The sequence below is a fragment of the Peromyscus maniculatus genome, chromosome 4, assembly GCF_049852395.1.
Source record: "Peromyscus maniculatus bairdii isolate BWxNUB_F1_BW_parent chromosome 4, HU_Pman_BW_mat_3.1, whole genome shotgun sequence".
NCBI classification, from domain to species: Eukaryota; Metazoa; Chordata; class Mammalia; order Rodentia; family Cricetidae; genus Peromyscus; species Peromyscus maniculatus.
The window spans coordinates 66,345,360-66,362,806 of NC_134855.1; the positions used below are offsets into that span (position 1 = coordinate 66,345,360).

Sequence of the window (17,447 nt, forward strand, 5' to 3'; positions counted from 1 at the left end):
ATTAAGGAAAAGAAAAACAAATTGGAAGAAATAAATAAACCCCTTAAAAAGGACAAGAAAAAGCAATTTAACAGGTGAAGCAAAAGTTCAAGATTTGAAAAATGAAGCAAACTCACCCAGGAGGAATAGATACCAGGAAAAAAATCAAATTGAGGCCAGAAATCAATAAAATAGAAACAATGAGAACAATACCAAGAATCAATGAAACAAAGAGTTGGTTCTTTGAGGAAATCAACAAGATAGAGAAGCCCTTATTCAAATTAAACAAAAGGCAGAGAGAGAGCATCCAAATTAACAAAATCACAAATGAAAAGGGAGACACAGCAACAGACAATGAGGAAATCCAGAGAATCATCAGGTCATACTTCAAAAACCTGTACTCCATAGAATTGGAAAATATGAAAAAAAATGGACAATTTTTTGCATAGGTATCAAATCCCAAAATTAAATCAAGACTAGATAAACAATTTAAAGACCAATAACCCCTTAGTAAATAGAAACAGTCATTAAAATTCTCCCAACCAAAAAAAAAAAAAAGCCCAGGAGCAGATGGTTTCAATACAGAATTCTATCAGATTTGCAAAGAAGAGCTAATTCCAATACTCTTCAAACTGTTCCACACAACAGAAACAGAAGGAACATTACCAAACTCTTTTTATGAGGCTGTAATTACCCTGATACCCAAAACACACAGAGATGCAATAAAGAAAGAGAATTACAGACCAATCTCCCTCATGAACATTGATGCAAAAATTCTAAATAAAATATTGCCAAACCAAAAGGAAGAACACATCAAAAAGTTATTCACTATAACCAAGTAGGCTTATACTTATACAAGGATGGTTCAATACACAAACATCTGTCAATGTAATACCCCATATAAATAAACTGAAAGAAAAAAACCCACATGACCATCTCACTAGATGCTGAAAAAGCCTTCGATAAAATCCAACACCCATTCATGATAAAGGTCCTAGAGAGATCAGGAATACAAGGAACATACAAAAACATAATAAAGGCAATTTACAGCAAGCTGACAGCCAACATCAAATTAAATGGAGAGAAACGCAAATTGATTCCAACAAAATCAGGAACAAGACAAGGCTGTCCACTTTTCCCATATTTATTCAATATAGCACTTGTAGTTCTAGCCAAAGCAGTAAGACAACAACAACAAAAAAAAAAGATCAAAGGGAGATAAATTGAAAAGGAAGAAGTCAAGCTTTCACTATTTACAGACGATATGATAGTATACATAAGTGACCCCCAATATTCTACCAGGGAACCCCTACAGCTCATAAACACTTTCAGTAATGTGGCAGGTACAAGATTAATTAAAAAAATCAGTAACCCTCCTATATACGAATGATAAATGGGCTGAGAAGGAAATCAGAGAAACATCACCCTTTTACAATAGCCACAAATAATACAAAATACCTTGGGGGTAACTCTAACTAAGCAAGTGAAGGAACTATATGATAAGAACTTGAAGTCTCTGAAGAAAAAAAATCAAAAAAAGACATCAGAAAATGGAAAGATCTTCCATTCTCATGGATAGGTAGGATTAACACAGTAAAAATGGCAATCTTATCCAAAGCAATCTACAGATTGAGTGCAATCCCCATCAAAACCCCAATACAATTCTTCATAGACATGGAAAGAACAATACTCAATTCATATGAAAAAAAAAAAAAACCCTTTGGAGGCATCATGATCTCTGATCTCAAGCTTCACTATAGAGCTATAGTAATAAAAAACATCTTGGTACTAGCATAAAAACCTACATGTAGATCAATGGAATTTAATTGAAGAGCCTGACATTAACCTGCACATTTATGAACACCTGATTTTTTACAAAGAAGCCAAAACTGTACAACGTGAAAAAGAATGCATCTTCACCCACGGTACTGGCATAACTGCATGTCAATGTGTACAAGATTGAAAATAGATTCATTACTATTGCCATATACAAAATGCAAGTCCAAGTGGATCAAAGGCCTCAACATAAATACAGTTACACTGAACCTGATAGAAGAGAAAGTAGAATGTAGTCTTGAAAGCATTGGCACAAGAGATTGCTTCCTAAATATAACACCAGTAGCACAGACACTAAGAGAAACAGTTAATAAATGGGAGCTCATGAAGCTGAGAAGCTTTTGTAGGGCAAAGGACATGGTCAACAAGCCAAAGGACAGTGTACAGAATGGGAAAAGATCTTCACCAACCTCACTTCTGACAGAGGGCTGATCTCTAAATTATATAAGGAATTTAAAAAACTAGACTTCAAAATAATGAACAATTCAATTAAAAAGTGGGCTATAGAATTAAACAGAGAATTCTCAACAGAAGAATCTCAAATGGCCAATAGACATTTAAGGAACTGCTCAACATCCTTAGTCATCAGGGGAATGAAAATCAAAATGATACTGAGATACCTAGCATCTTACACCTGTCAGAATGGCTAAGATCAAAAACACTGATGACAGCTTATTTTGGAGAGGAAGCAAAGCAGGGGAAGCACTCCCTCACTGTTAGTGGGAATGCAACCTTTACAGCCACTATGGAAATCAATATGGCAGTTTCTCAGAAAATTGGGATTAAATCTTCCTCAAGACTCAGCTATATACCTCTTGGGCATATACCTAAGGAATGCTCAATCATACCAGAAGGACACATGCTCAACTATGTTCATAGCAACAATTGTTTGTAATAACCAGAACCTGGAAACAATCTAGATGATCCTCAACAGAAGAATGGATAAAGAACATGTGGCACCTATACACAATGGAGTACTACTAAGCAGTAAAAAACAATGATATCGTGAAATTTGCAGGCAAATGGATGGAACTACAAAATACCATCCTGAGTGAGGTAACCTAGACTCAGAAGGATAAACATGGTATGTACTCACTCATAAGTGGATACTAGATAGAAAGCAAAGGATAACCAGACTACAACCTACAGCTCTAGGGAGATTAGCTAGCAAGGAGGACCCTAGCAGGGATACATGGAACGTCCAGTGAAGGAGAAATTGATTAGATCTACAAGAGCAAACAGGGGTGAGGGGGAATAATGGAGAGCAAGGAATTGGAGATGAGAACATAGGGGAAAAGTAGGTTCAAGCTGGAACAGGGACAGAGTGGGAGAGCAAGGAAAGAGATACTGTGATAAATGAAGACATCATGGGAATAGGAACAGGCAGGGTGCTAGGGAAGTTCCCAGGAATCCACAAGGATGACCTCACCTTAGACTACTGGCAAGAGTCGAGAGGGTTCCTGAACTGGCCTACTCTGATCATAAGATGGGTGAATACCCTAACTGTCATTATAGAGCCTTCATTCAGTGACTGATGGAAGCAGATGCAGAGATCCATGACCGGGTTTTAGGCAGAACTCCAGAAGTCCAATCAATGAGAGAGAGGAGGGATTATATACACAAGGGACATTGAGATCATAATAGGAAAACGTACAGAGATGGCCAACCAAGCTAATGGAAATGAATTAACTATGGACCAATACTGTGGAATCCCTATGGTATGGAACTAGGCCCTCTGGATAGGCAGAGAGTCATTTAGCTTAAACTGTTTAGGAGGCCCCCAGGCAGTGAGATTGGGATCTGTCCCTGGTGTATGAGTTGGCTTTTTGGAACTCAGTGCCTATAGTGGGACACCTTGTGCAGCCTTGGTGCAGGGAAGAAGGCCTTGGACTTCCCTCAACTGAGTGTACCATGCTGTGCTGAGTCCCCTTGGGAGACTTTGCCTTGGAGGAGGTGGAAATGGGGGGTAGATTGCGGGAGAAGGCTGGGGAGCAAGAAGATGGAGGAGAGGGGGATCTGTGGTTGGTATGTAAAATGAATAGAAAGAATCTTAATAATGAAAAAAATGAATGAAAATAAGATTTGGGCTAATCAGTACTTTTATTGCAGTTCCACTTTAAGAAAATATTGTTTCTGAAACATCGCTGTATTCTTTTAGTTGGAAAGTAGCTCTCTATTGCTTACTTCCAGATAGAAATGACCATTTGAATTCCACTATTTATGGTGAATATATATAATTTCTTCTTTAATATATATTACATCCTGACTGCAATATTCTCTCCCACCTCTTTTCCCAGTCCTGTTCCATTCTTCCTCTTTGCATTAAAAAAAAAAAAGAGAGATGTAGTAGGTATTCATTCTGTCCATGACCTTGGGCTAGCTGGCCTGATAGAGGCAGCACTTCTTGCCTGCCTACATGACCTCTTAAAGGGGAAGAGGAAGGTGTGCTGGCCATCTCATGGGTATCCTGAGAAAACTTCAGCTTAAGCTCAAGTCATAACTGGAGTAGTAGTCTCTGTGAGACTGCAACATCTCAGCCAGCTGTCTTGAAGCTGTTCTGAATGTTAAATCACCGGGGCCCATCACTCCCATTGGAGACATCACAGGGGGTCTTTCTTGATGGAACCATATTAACCTGGAATGAATCCACAGCTTCTCCTTTTCTGTGGAAACAAAAGAAGTACCTGTTTTCCAAAGTCAAGATACTTTTAAGATATGTGTGTTGGTTTAACTTAGCAGCCCCTACAATCAAATATATGGCTTTTTAAAAATTCTATTTCTTTCTTAAGGACTTCTTTTATCTCCCAAGCCTAGGTATATTTTTTAAAAACATTGAAACCATCTAGAGGTCTTTTCCAATCTTAACCTTTTTTTATTGTGTATCTGTAATCCTATTCTGGCCAGTAGAGCTTTTAAACTGCTAAATTGCATGTCTAGGACTGAAGCAGCAACCCTGGCTGCAGGATCTGCCCAGCTCAGCTTTTCGACAAGGCTGTGCTCTCAAGTCAGCAGACAGAGATTGGAAGAATTCTTTCTGTACTATGACCTGTGGGAGTGATGGCTCTTAGCTCATGGCAGTTGGTGGCCAGCTCCATCTCCAAGGCAGCTGTCTAGAGACACTTCTTGGTCCTGATGATGGCATGAAACATGAGACTAGGAAACCCAGTATGGTTCCATTGCTGTGTGTTTAGAAACATTTGTAAGATGTTCAGGTCCATGTGGATCAATGCCCAATGGTGGGTGCCAAATGTAGCCACAAGTTTTCATGTGTCCCACAGCTGCTTGGTCCCAACTAAATACATAGGGGATTGTTATTGATTACAAACTGTTTTGTCTATGGCTCAGGCTTATTGCTGGCTAGCTATTACATTTTAAATTAACCCATTTCTATTAATCTATGTATCAACACATGGACAGTGGCTTTACCTGTTTTCTATTACATCTTGCTCCTTTGGTGGCTTGTGGCATCTTCCCTAACTCTGCCTTTCTTCTTGCTATAACTTTGCCTGGATTTCTCACCTGACTATAACCTATCTTTCCATTTTCCAAGGAAGCTTCTTTATCAATTAATTGTAGCAACACAGAGTCACAGAATACAGGACGACCATCCAACAGCAGGGAGGCCTCCCAGGGCTATTAACCAAATATAGCATATCAAGTTGCAATAAGGCTAGGCACCTCCACTCATAGGCTAGACAAAGCAATAAGCATTTTCACTCTTAATACTAACAACGTGTTTCCAAAAAGTTATTGAATGTGGCCAGCTATGGAAAAGCAAGTGATCAGCATTGCAGAGGCAAACACTGGATCCCATTGAGTTCAAAGCCAGTCTTTTTCTACACAGGCCAGCAAGAGTACACAGTGGAACCTGGTCTCAAAGGAAAAACAAATCTTCAAATAAATACATTAGGCAAAAAAGCCAATTGTGTATTAGCTTGAAAGTTATCATTTTGATGAGTTTTGTCATGCTTAAGCAAATTGAACACAGAAAATGAAATGGAAAGCTGAAACAACTGTTTGCAGAATCTTGGGAAACTTTTAATTTTTAGTGTAAATAAAAACTGGTCAGAAGTTTTCAGTATATATCTCTTGACTTAAAAATATAATTTCCTTTCTGTTGGAGTTTGAGTTAAGGTTATGTAAGGATAGAATGAATCTGTGACACAAACACAGAAACAACCACCCGATGTTTACAGTTATCAAGAAGGAAAATTGTCAACAAGTGTGTGAAGAAACACAAGAATGCTTGTTGTTTTCCTCAGTTTCTAAAGAACACTTAAGACATACCTCAGATGTCTTTCTGAAGAAAAAAAAAAAGTTTGTTACAATCCCTTGAACACAGTGGCCTGTAAACCATGCTTCTCCACTTGACTGTGAACTTGCAATTGTTACAATGGAGCTGTAACAACAAGAATGAACTTGGGGTGCAGTGTTCCTCTTGTGGTCTCTCATCTTGAGTTCTCAGTTTTTCATTTCAGTTCTTCCACATCCATCAGGAGAGGTGATTTACCCAACCTCTCACACTTTTCTCCTGACACATCATTACCAGAATCTACAACAGAATATTTTGAATTAAAATAATAAAAGGAAAACATTTGTTTTTGATATGTGATGGAACAAAATAAACCTGTTTTGAATAGTATATTATATTGAAAATAATCTATTTCGTGATTTTATTTTAAACATTGGATTAGCAGCTTCATATATCAGTTGAGCCAGTGATGTCAGGTGTTCATTGTCTATGATAATTCTTGGGGACTAATTTAACAAGTTTGAGGTAAAATATCCTCTTTGTAGGGCAAGGACATCAAGAAGATGCATTTCCTCTGAGTCTAATGACAAACACAGAGATTATGTGGGCAAGTCACCCCAAAATGTCTAAACTTTTAAATACGTATGTAGTCTGATATTGTTATTACATACTTTATTCAGATATTGTTTAGATCTACATCTTAATGATTATACATTCTCCAATGGGAATATAATAAAATGTTATATATCTTCTGCAGGCTCTAATACTTTGGGTTTTCCATGTATATTGTATATAGTATGATGCTATGAGTATTTAGTAATTTTGCCCAAAAAATTTAATTGGCCTGTGAGTACTACTGAAGAAAAAGCATGCCGTATTAAATTATTTTCCTGTAAATTTAATTGGACAACCTACAGATCGTGTAACATAAGTAATATAGAATATGTTTAAATTTCAATGACATTCATTGATAATTATACCTATATATACATATATATATTAAAAAGAGAAGATTTAGAATGATAAAATCAGTCAATAATTTGAAATATATACTTTTATGACAGCTAATCTTGAATCTGGTTTCTTTCGGTTTCATTTTCTCTATAACAAGTAGGAGAAATATGCTGTCAGCATCTTAGCAAGTAAAGGGATGCCCAATGCCTGCCTGCATGAATTTGAAGAGAAAGAGTTTATGAGATTTTCCCCTATGGAATTAGGTTACAGAGCTCATTGGAATGTGTTGGTGACATCATGTAAGAGAAACTCAGATAGTCTATTCATGCTTATTTGTCAAGAAATAAAATAACTTACTCAAATATTCTAACAGACAAGAATGGGACTAATTTAAAAAATGAAGCCAAATGATAGAGAAACATCGTGCACTTGGCTAATTTTCATGTTTCTGTTGCTGCATTTTTTGGATACGATGTCTCACAATGTTACTTAGAATCTTATTTTTCCCATTGGAATAATTTTAGTATTTTTATTAATTTCAATACCCATTCAGGTTATCAACCAACTTTCATATTATTGGCATTGTTTAAATGGGCAAGCATTTTAATACTTAAACCACTTCCAATGTTTCATTAGATTTATGAGAGTATAAAGTTGTAATTTTATTGTCACATGAACTAGTGTTCTTATGTGACAATACTATTTTGTCAATTCATTATAAATATGTAATCTCAAAAAGAGATATCTCGGAATCCTCCTGCCTCTGCCTCTTCAGCATATCCTACCAGTGTGTGTCACCATAACCAGAGACTGGGGGAGAAATAATCTTCAGAAAAGAGAATGCCTATTGGTTACCCAATATGAAAAGTTCAGCCCTGAAAACATATATATGGGTAACATTATACAGACTGAGGCAGTCATATGTAGGAATATACATGTATATATATATATATATATATATATATATATATATATATGCACATAGTAACAATTAATGAAAAAAGCCATAACCATGAAAGAGAGCAATGAGGTTTATGTAGAATAGTTTGAAGGGAGAAAAAGTAGAGAAATAATGTATTGAATTATAATCACAAAAAAAGAGAAAACAATGTTTTCTCACATAGAACATTGAAGAACCCTCTAAAGAATAATGTTAATTCATTCTGTATAATACCTAAACAACATAATAGCTGTGTAGGTAAATACTGACTTCTTTATCATTCCATTATCTTTGAAATGTGCCCTTTTTTGTTGATATTTGTATGGGATGAAAAAGTGGCTGTGTAGCATATACATGTTTGTACACAAGAGGAGAGTACAGTGTTTGTGCATGTGCACATATACACAATTACATAAGACCACATTGACCATGTTCATCTGCTGCACATTACCTGATTGCCTAGGGATAAGTTTGGAATGAACTTTCAGATTTCTGTGTTTGAGTAGATTAGCAGTCCTCTGAATTTCTGGAATCTACTTATCTCTGTTAACCCAACACTAACTTAAAGGGCCCTGTGATGCCTGGCTTCTGACAGGGTGCTGGAAATCAGAACTAGCATCCTTCTTTTAGCACAGCATGAAGTGATCCTACCCATTAATCCACTTCCACAGAATAATAATGGTAATATTTAATATTTGTCAGAAACTGCTGTCAATCTCTTCCACATTTTCTTGATAGCATTTTTCATTTCCTTATTCCTGAAAGTGTAAACCATAGGATTGAGCAATGGTGTCAAGACTGCAGTAAATACAACAGCATTTTTCTCAAAGGAGAATGCAGATGTTGGTCTTGCATATGTTAATATGCATGGGACAAAGAACAAAACCACAACAGTGATGTGAGATCCACAAGTGGAGAGAGCTTTAAATCGCCCTTCAGAGCTGTGGGATCTCAGAGAGTACAATATGACACCATAGGAGAGAAGCAAAATAGAGAAGATTATGATACAGATAGACCCACTGTTGGCAAATACCAAAAGGACAAATATGTGTGTGTCAGTACAGGCAAGCTTCAGTAATGGGAACAAGTCACACATGTAATGATCAATGACATTAGGTCCGCAGAAGGGCAGCTGCAAAATGAAGATAATCTGTATGATAGAATGCAAGAAGCCTCCTGCCCAGGCTACTGCAACCAGAATGCTACACACCCTCCTGTTCATGATGGAAGAATAGTGAAGGGGCTTGCAAATGGCCACATAGCGGTCGTAGGCCATGGCTGACAGGATGATCACTTCTGCCCCAGCAAAAAAGTGGACTGTAAACAGTTGTGTCATGCAACATTCAAAGGAGATGCTCTTCCTCTCATAGAAGAAGTCTACAATCATCTTGGGTGTGACAGTAGAAGAAGTGCATGCATCCAGTAAGGACAGGAATATCAAGAAGAAGTACATGGGGGAGCCCAGCAGTGCAGGGCTGTAGATAATGGTCATCACAATTATCATATTGCCCCCAATAGTTGCAAGGTAGACCAAAGAAAATACAACAAAGAATATTTTCTCAACTTTTGAGTTCTGTAAAAGGCCCAGGAATATGAACTCAGTGACACAGCTCTGGTTTTCCATGATCACAAGATAATGAGAAAGTAAGATGTCTTCTAGTACATCTATAATTGGAAGGAAACAAATACTTAATGCAGTTTACAGAATCACTATTAACAAGTTGGTGTGTCTTTATGCAAAATTATTGTAATTCATTTCTATTAGAAACACAATGTTTGTAAAGTGTCTAGTTATATAACATGCAGAATTGAGATGAGAATAAAATTTTGAATACCTTATAATGGACACATTTTAAATACTGAATTGAAAGAATCTGCTCTATTTTGGAGGAGAGAAATAATGTATCTTAGAACAGTCATTTTATATCATTATCTCAATTTTTAAGTGAAATGTTAAAAAGCATTTAGAAACTAATTATATTGTATGACATTGCATGAATTAGACCAGGATGACTAATCTTTAGTGATGAATCAGAATTCTACCTTATCTAAAAACAAGAGAAGTGATAAATTGTTCACTTGAAAATCTGGCTGCACTGTGGATTATTTTACAACTATGAACAGTATTTTTAGCATCAAAAAAATTAAACTACACTTCTTTAAAGAAATTTCAATCTGTTGTATGTTTGAAAAATGTTGAAATTTTACTTTAAAATCATCACTTTATGTAGATCTCAGCCATTTCTCCATGAAGGGCGAGGGTCGAGGGAAAGAGAGCGGGAGATCCCAGCTGGATAAAGAACAGAGAGGGAGAACAAGGAATAGGAAATCATGGTAAATGAAGACCACATGAGAAAAGGAAGAAACAAAGTGCTAAAGAGGCCCACAGAAATCCACAAAGATACCCCCACAAAAGACTGCTGGCAATGGCCGAGAGACAGCCAGGACTGATCTACTCTGGTGATGGGATGGCCAAACACCCTAATAGTTGTGCCAGAAACCCCATCCAAGGATTGAAGAATCTGGATGCAGAGATCCAAGGCTAGACCTGGGTGGAGCGCCGGGAGTCTAATTAGCGAGAAAGAGGAGGGTTTATATGCGTGAGAATTGTTGAAACCAAGGTTGGATAAAGCACAGGGACAAATAGCCAAACGAATGGAGACACATGAACTATGAACCAAAGGCTGAGGGGCCCCCAACTGGATCAGGCCCTCTGAATAGGTGAGACAGTTGATTGGCTTGATCTTTTTGGGAGGCATCTAGGCAGTGGTACCAGGTCCTGGGCTCATTGCATGAGTTAGCTGTTTGAAAACTGGGACATATGCAGGGACGCTTGACTCAATCTGGGAGGAGGGGACTGAACCTGCTTGGACTGAGTCTCTCAGGTCGATCTCAGTCCTCAGGGGAGGCCTTGCTCTGGAGGAGGTAGGAATGGGGGGTGTGCTTGGGGGAAGGGGAGGGGGCAGGAAGGGGGAGAACAAGGGAATCTGTGGCTGTTATGTAGAACTTAATAGTATTGTCAAATAAAATAAAATAATTATCATTTTAAAATCTGACCAAAACTTGATTTAAAAAAAATAAAATCAGGATGCTGTCATGAAAACTAAATGAAATTAGTGAGACTACAAGCTACTGTAAGCTTCAAGACTCATCCCCTAGTCAAAAGTATGTGGCAAAGGTTATTGATTCTATTTCCTCAAATTTTATAAAAAAGTTGTTAAGATATAAAACAAAGAGTAGATGATTAATCTGGGATCTTAAGAGACCCAAACGCCAACACCCAGGAGGTCACCACAGAGTCAACTGGGTAAAGACTGTTTTCCTCAGTGAAAACTTCAGAGTAGCATTGTTTTTCTGCCATCTCCCTCTTTCTGCGAAGGTTAAATAATGTTATTAATTTCTTCCTGTGGGAAAGGTATCTGGATAGAGGTAACGGAATTGTATATGGTGAGGAATCAGAAGGGAGCATCCCATCAGCTAAACATGAAAACTGGTAGCAGCACATATCTGAAGACGAAACTACATTTGAATAAGATTTTAGACTCTTGAGGCTTAAGGTCCTGCCAGTTTTTAATACAATATGACTTTTTTTTTTCCAGAAAATATAGTTTGGCAATGTGTATAATTTGAAATATATATGAATTAACTCTAAAACATGTTTATAAACAGCCTACTTACTCTTCTCCAAGGTTACAGAAGGTCAAATGAAAATGTCAAAATATCACTCATGTTAGTTATTTCATGTATTTCACTTGCACAGAAAGATTTAACAGAAAAACATCAAAGTTTTTATTTTTATCATATAAAAATAATTATAAGAAGGGGCTATAGAGATGTCTCAGTGGTCAAGAGCATTGACTGCTCTTCAAGAGGAACCAGGTTCAATTCCAAGCACCCACATGAGAGGCCACCGCTGTCTATAACTCCAGTTCCAGGAGACAAGACACCCATGGTAAAACACCAATGCACATTTAAAAAAATAAACAATAGTAATAGTTATGGAACCAAAACTTGTGGGAAGAGATATTAAAGGCTAAGAATAAGTGGCCCCAGACAACCCAGACAATTACCTGCACCAGAGAATCCAATTTTACATACCACTCTTGCTTTGCATGACAAAAGCTCTCAAGTAAATTTATTTATAATAATTCACAAAGAAAAATGATTAATTTCATAGTTGCAAGATATGATGATTTCAACCCACACTACTTTCAAAGGATCTGAATAATTAATGGTATATTATAAAGACCATCTTACAGAAATAAAGCCCTGAGTGGTATGTTGCAAAATATATAGGTTCAATGTCAATTTTAAAATAAGTAAACATTAGCATCATCTTTTGACATTCTATGTAAGATTAATTTCAACAAAAATGGCAATATCATTTTTCCAATAAAACAAGTTAAAACACAAAAATGGAGACTACAATATAGTTATATAGTTATAATCACAAGGGTTATGATTTTACATCATTTAGGAGATGATTAACATAAGGTGTTAAAACAAATTTTACTCTAAATTGAATTTTGTGCTATAGAAAGAATAATAATTGAAAAATAATCTAAATGTAAGTAGAATCTGTTACTTAGATAAGACAAATATTTGCATTTTTTTCTTCACTATCTTGACAAATGCATAAGTAAAGCTGTGGCCATGTCTAGTGACTCAATGCCAGTGATATTCTGGAGACTTCCATTCTATCTTATTTGTGTAAATCTAAAATTAGACTAAATACAAAATCAACTAGAAATTTGAAAAATGTTTGCTTTCTGCCCTTTGAGAGTCTAGGATACATCGGGGAAGCATAATAGGATCACAATATGTTTTTTATTTGTATATAATTCTTAAAGAATAAATAAAAATATATTTTGAAAACAGGTAACAAAGCATGTTGACATCAAAATAGCCATACATTAGTGAGTGCAGTACCACATCCCAAGCTCTATGCTCCATTAAAATAAAAAAATTGATTAAATTTTTCTGTTTGTTTGTTTGTTTCAATGGGGGTGACATGGTCCTATAAAGGCCAGGCTCAACTCAAACTTACCAGATAGTTTGAATGAATTTAAACTCCTGATTATTGTGCTTCCACCTCCAAAGTACTAGGATTATAAACATGTGACACCACACTAGGTCAGCTTCATAGCTTTTATCATATATTCTATAAGCTCTAAGTCAAAAGGAACTTGTGAACACTGACATCCTCTTTATTGTAAACAATTCTGTGTACCTGAAAGAGAGGAGAAACAGTACATGGATTTCTTTTCTTTAATAGCTATAGTCTTGAAAATTCCAGAGCTATACAGGATATCTTTAGTCATCTCCTTGAGCAGTAACTTTGGAAGATTTGTCTCGCTGTGCCCAACTATTCACATGGCCCACTATCTTATCAACAAGGCGAATTGTAGCTCCAGGATATCTACAAGGAACAGAATTTCTTTGTTAATATAAAATGTCTGTAAAATCCAAGAATATCAGAAGGATGAGCTGAAAGGTTATTATTCTAAGTGATTGTTTTGAAGTGTATTTCAAAAAATAAAACTGTTATTACAAGTGATAATCATTGAATTCAAATATTAATTGAAATTGCTCTTATTAAAACCCATAAACCCACCATATTTTCATGTATACTTACTAGCTATCAATAAAAGATGTATTACTTGTTTGTGTGTCAATGGAAATTTCTTTCTACAGCTCTCTGGAAAAGATGCTCTCCAAAAACAACTAATCCTTTTCCTCCCCTCAGTGTTGATCTGTTATTGTCCCTAAATGTCTCAACTTTCTTATCTTATTATTTCTGAAACATTGGAGAAAGCACTTTTCTCTGTTTCCTCTCCTATCCTTCCTAATGGATTTCTGAAACTCCTCTTTGATGACTTGGTGAATCAGCTCATTTTGGAAGAATGATCAAGCCAGACTACCAGCCCTAAAGCAGTTCAAAGCCTCAATTTAGATTTTCCTAAAACAGTTCTGAGGCAAAAAAACTAATGTTTGGGGAACTTAAGTAGACATAAATGAGAAGCCTCTTCGTTTTGTAACATAGGTAACTTTGAACATAATGTTATTTCTTGTGCCATGTTTTAGTGTTAGGTTTGGATATTGTACATATTTTTTTAATATTCATTTGCCATATTATAGAGATTAACAGAGCCTCAATCTGCTGTAACCCTATCAGCATTTTTTTTATAAAACCTCAAAGCATACAACCTTTACATACAAATATCAGAATGGTGAGTATACATAATACATACATAATCATAATCACGTATTTAGAAAAAAATAAATTATGATTGAATGGATAATAGACAACACCAAATTTGGTTCGTTTTATATTATATGGTTTCACCACAAAGGTGGAAATGTGAAATTATAATTGACTACAGTAAACTTGAAGAAATGCATGATCATCAAAGGAGAAGAAAACAAGGAAGTAAGAACTGCCCAGGAAGACAGAAAGCAGAGGAGAGAGAGAGAGAGAAAGAGAGAAGCAGAGACAGAGACACAGAGAGGAGAGACACAGAGGAGGAGGAGAAGTGGTGCATGTAGGATAGGAAGGGAGGAAGAAGGGCTGGAAAGAATTTACAATCTGGAGACTGTTTTTTATGGACATGTGAGACATTATTACCTTTAAATATATATTTGTGGGCTATTACTATTACAATTAAGTGTATATTTGTGGATATATATGTGTGTGTTTTTATTTTCTAGAGTCCATATGTATCATTTTACTGCCTTCTACATGCTCTAATTTTCATAATAAAATTGCCCATTTAGAATAAGCCTATTGATCATTAGAGTTTATATTACTCTCTCAAAAACACACTCATAAAATGAAAAATCATTGTTTGATTTAAACAGAGTCTTGACCACATCACCTAAACTATAAATTGCTTTATCACAATTTAAATCACCTCTGGAGATGTAAAAGTTTGAATGTCTAACCTTATGTCAGTTGTATGAAAATCCTGATGATAGCAATGCCCTATTTTCTGAGGCGTGAAATCCGTTCACTGGTCATCAAAACACAGTTTGTATCCAGTGCTTCCTGCCATGTGTAACAGAGAAGAGCAAATCTCACAGTGTCAGAAGAGAATGTTACCAATGCTTCTCTAACATTTTTTGCATTGTGTTTTAAGCATAAAAGCAAAATAAAAGCCAATGTTCCACTTTAATAATAAATAGAATTTAATGTGGGTTTCTTGAGTGTCTGATCCACCTGTGAGACCTATTCTTGGCTCCCTCAGGGTTTGTACGGTTTATGGTCCCAGGAGTTTCCAAGGCACAATTTCATGTACTTTTTCATTTGATTGTTTATAAAAACTTCTTTTCTCAACCAAAATCATGTTTAAAATATTGGGGTGGAGATGTTTCTAGCTGGTAATCTTTAAGGTAGTATTACTCTCAGCAATAAAACACTATTATATAATGTGTGGAATGCAGCATCTCTGTGCAGAATTTAAGTAGAATGCTTGTGTACTAACCAAAATAAAAGCCAATTTTTGTCATGAGGAATGTACCAATCAATTCATGAAGATAATTTGTATAGTTTTAGGAAAATACTAGCAAGGACTGCATTCATTAATAGATGTATTGATTCCCTCTAGGAATATTTTATTTGCTTTTTGACAATTTCACAAATATATACAAGGTATTATGATAATATGACTACATATTACCTTCTTGTTCTGATGACCCACCCACCCCCAATTCTTCTCAGTTGGTCCTTCTGTATCTGCTGCTTTTGTTTATGATCCACAGACTATAAGGTTGCTTGTATGAGCCTGGGCCAGGAATTATTTATTCGAGTTTGTTCAACTTCACTCATGTTATTATATGCCTGAAGAAAGTGGTACCTCTTCTCAAGCAATATTTAACTGTCAATATCTCCTCAATGAAGAGAGAGAACTCATGAGTCCATTCTTTATCAATGATGCAATGTTACAGGATTAAATCTTGTGCCAGTATTGTGTGATTCCAATTTCTCTATCATATCCAGTATAAGTCATTTCATAGCATCATCCTCTTGCTTTCAATGTCATTCATTCCTTCTGCTGTCCCTTTAAAATATTTTCCAGATGTTGGAGGAGGTAATATAGCTGTGCCAATTAGGACTGACCATTGAAGAGTTACTTATTTTCTGTACTTGGAAGAGATGTGAGTCTATGCACTAATTTCCACACACTGTAAAAAGAAGCTAGTCTGGAATGATCATTGGTTTAGGATAACCAGTTGGTGTGCTTTTTCCCGGAGAAGAGTATCTCTCCCATTCTCAGAATTACTTAGCTGCCTTTCCTTCAGATGGAGGAAAGGGAAAGTAAAAAAGTTGTAATTATTTTATATTCTCAAAGCATAAAGAAATAGTTTTTAAAAAGGAGCTATTTTGTTTATAACTAAGAGGTGCCCTAGACTATCCATATAAATGTGAATATTTAGAAAGCTGACATAATGTTTATTTAGCAAAACAATAATAATATATCCTCTCCTAGGGCTTGTGACCTTGTTCTTCATAGGCTTTTGGCTGTGTTTTCAGTACAAGGTATGTGTTCCCTCCTATTGACCATACTTCAACTTCACTCTCAAAGGGTTTATACTCAAAACAGTCATGATTCTACTGCACCGGTGAATATATCTTACCTATTTGAACATTATCCAGCATGCCATGCTGTGGCTTGCTAAAATATTTATATTTTATGAGTTTTCTTCAACAACTGACTGTACAGTATATTCTAGAAGTATGAAATCTAGCCATCAGAGATGAATATACTAAGTAATTATTAAGTGTAAGTGCTTACAAAATTAAAAACAAGTTATAGATGCCTTCTACATATATTTGCACAAGCAAATCTTCTATTCAAGAAGGGAATGGTTTATAGCAAGAAATGATTGTTCAAAAGTGTTTGCAAAAGTCAGAACGGTAAGCTCTAAATCCTTCAGCTCCAATTTATCTGGTATCTTGGACTTACAATGTATATCTGAGATCTAAAGTATTTAGTTAGCCCCTCCACTTCAGCACTGCTACTGTAATACAGCAACAGATATCATGTCTGGGCTCCATTCCATAGACAGAAATTCCATCTGCCAATGTTGCATGGTCTGCTCTCTTCAGCACCTTGTTTCTCCACTGATACAAGGCTTTACCATCACAGTTTATGAAGATGGTATTGGACCTGGTCTATTAGTCTACAATGTACACGGCTAGCTGAAGTCAGAATAGAGGAAATGTCAAGTACCTGTGAGATAGGGAACAATTAGGGAAAAAGACTTTGTGGTACTTTTTAAGGCATAGCCATTGTTAGCATGGCTGAAGAACGGGGGAACATGACGCTCAGGAGATGAAGCAGAAATAAAGGGGTAAGATGGGGTTAGGGATTTTGAAACTCTTAATCAGTATCTCATCCATTGCATTAATGAAACATAACTGTCACTTTTTTATGAATGCCAAACTACAAATTTTTATATACACAATTTTTCTTTTAATGGAAATAA

At 36.0% G+C, this 17,447-nt stretch overlaps 1 protein-coding gene across 1 annotated transcript; it reads right to left on the minus strand.

The window, feature by feature from the left end:
- Positions 1-8,649: 8,649 nt before the first annotated feature.
- Positions 8,650-9,585, minus strand: LOC102921734 (olfactory receptor 4C15-like). The gene has a single exon (XM_006997590.2). It carries the CDS (start codon positions 9,583-9,585, stop codon positions 8,650-8,652), a length of 936 nt encoding a protein of 311 aa, XP_006997652.2.
- Between the last annotated feature and the right edge of the window lie 7,862 nt (positions 9,586-17,447).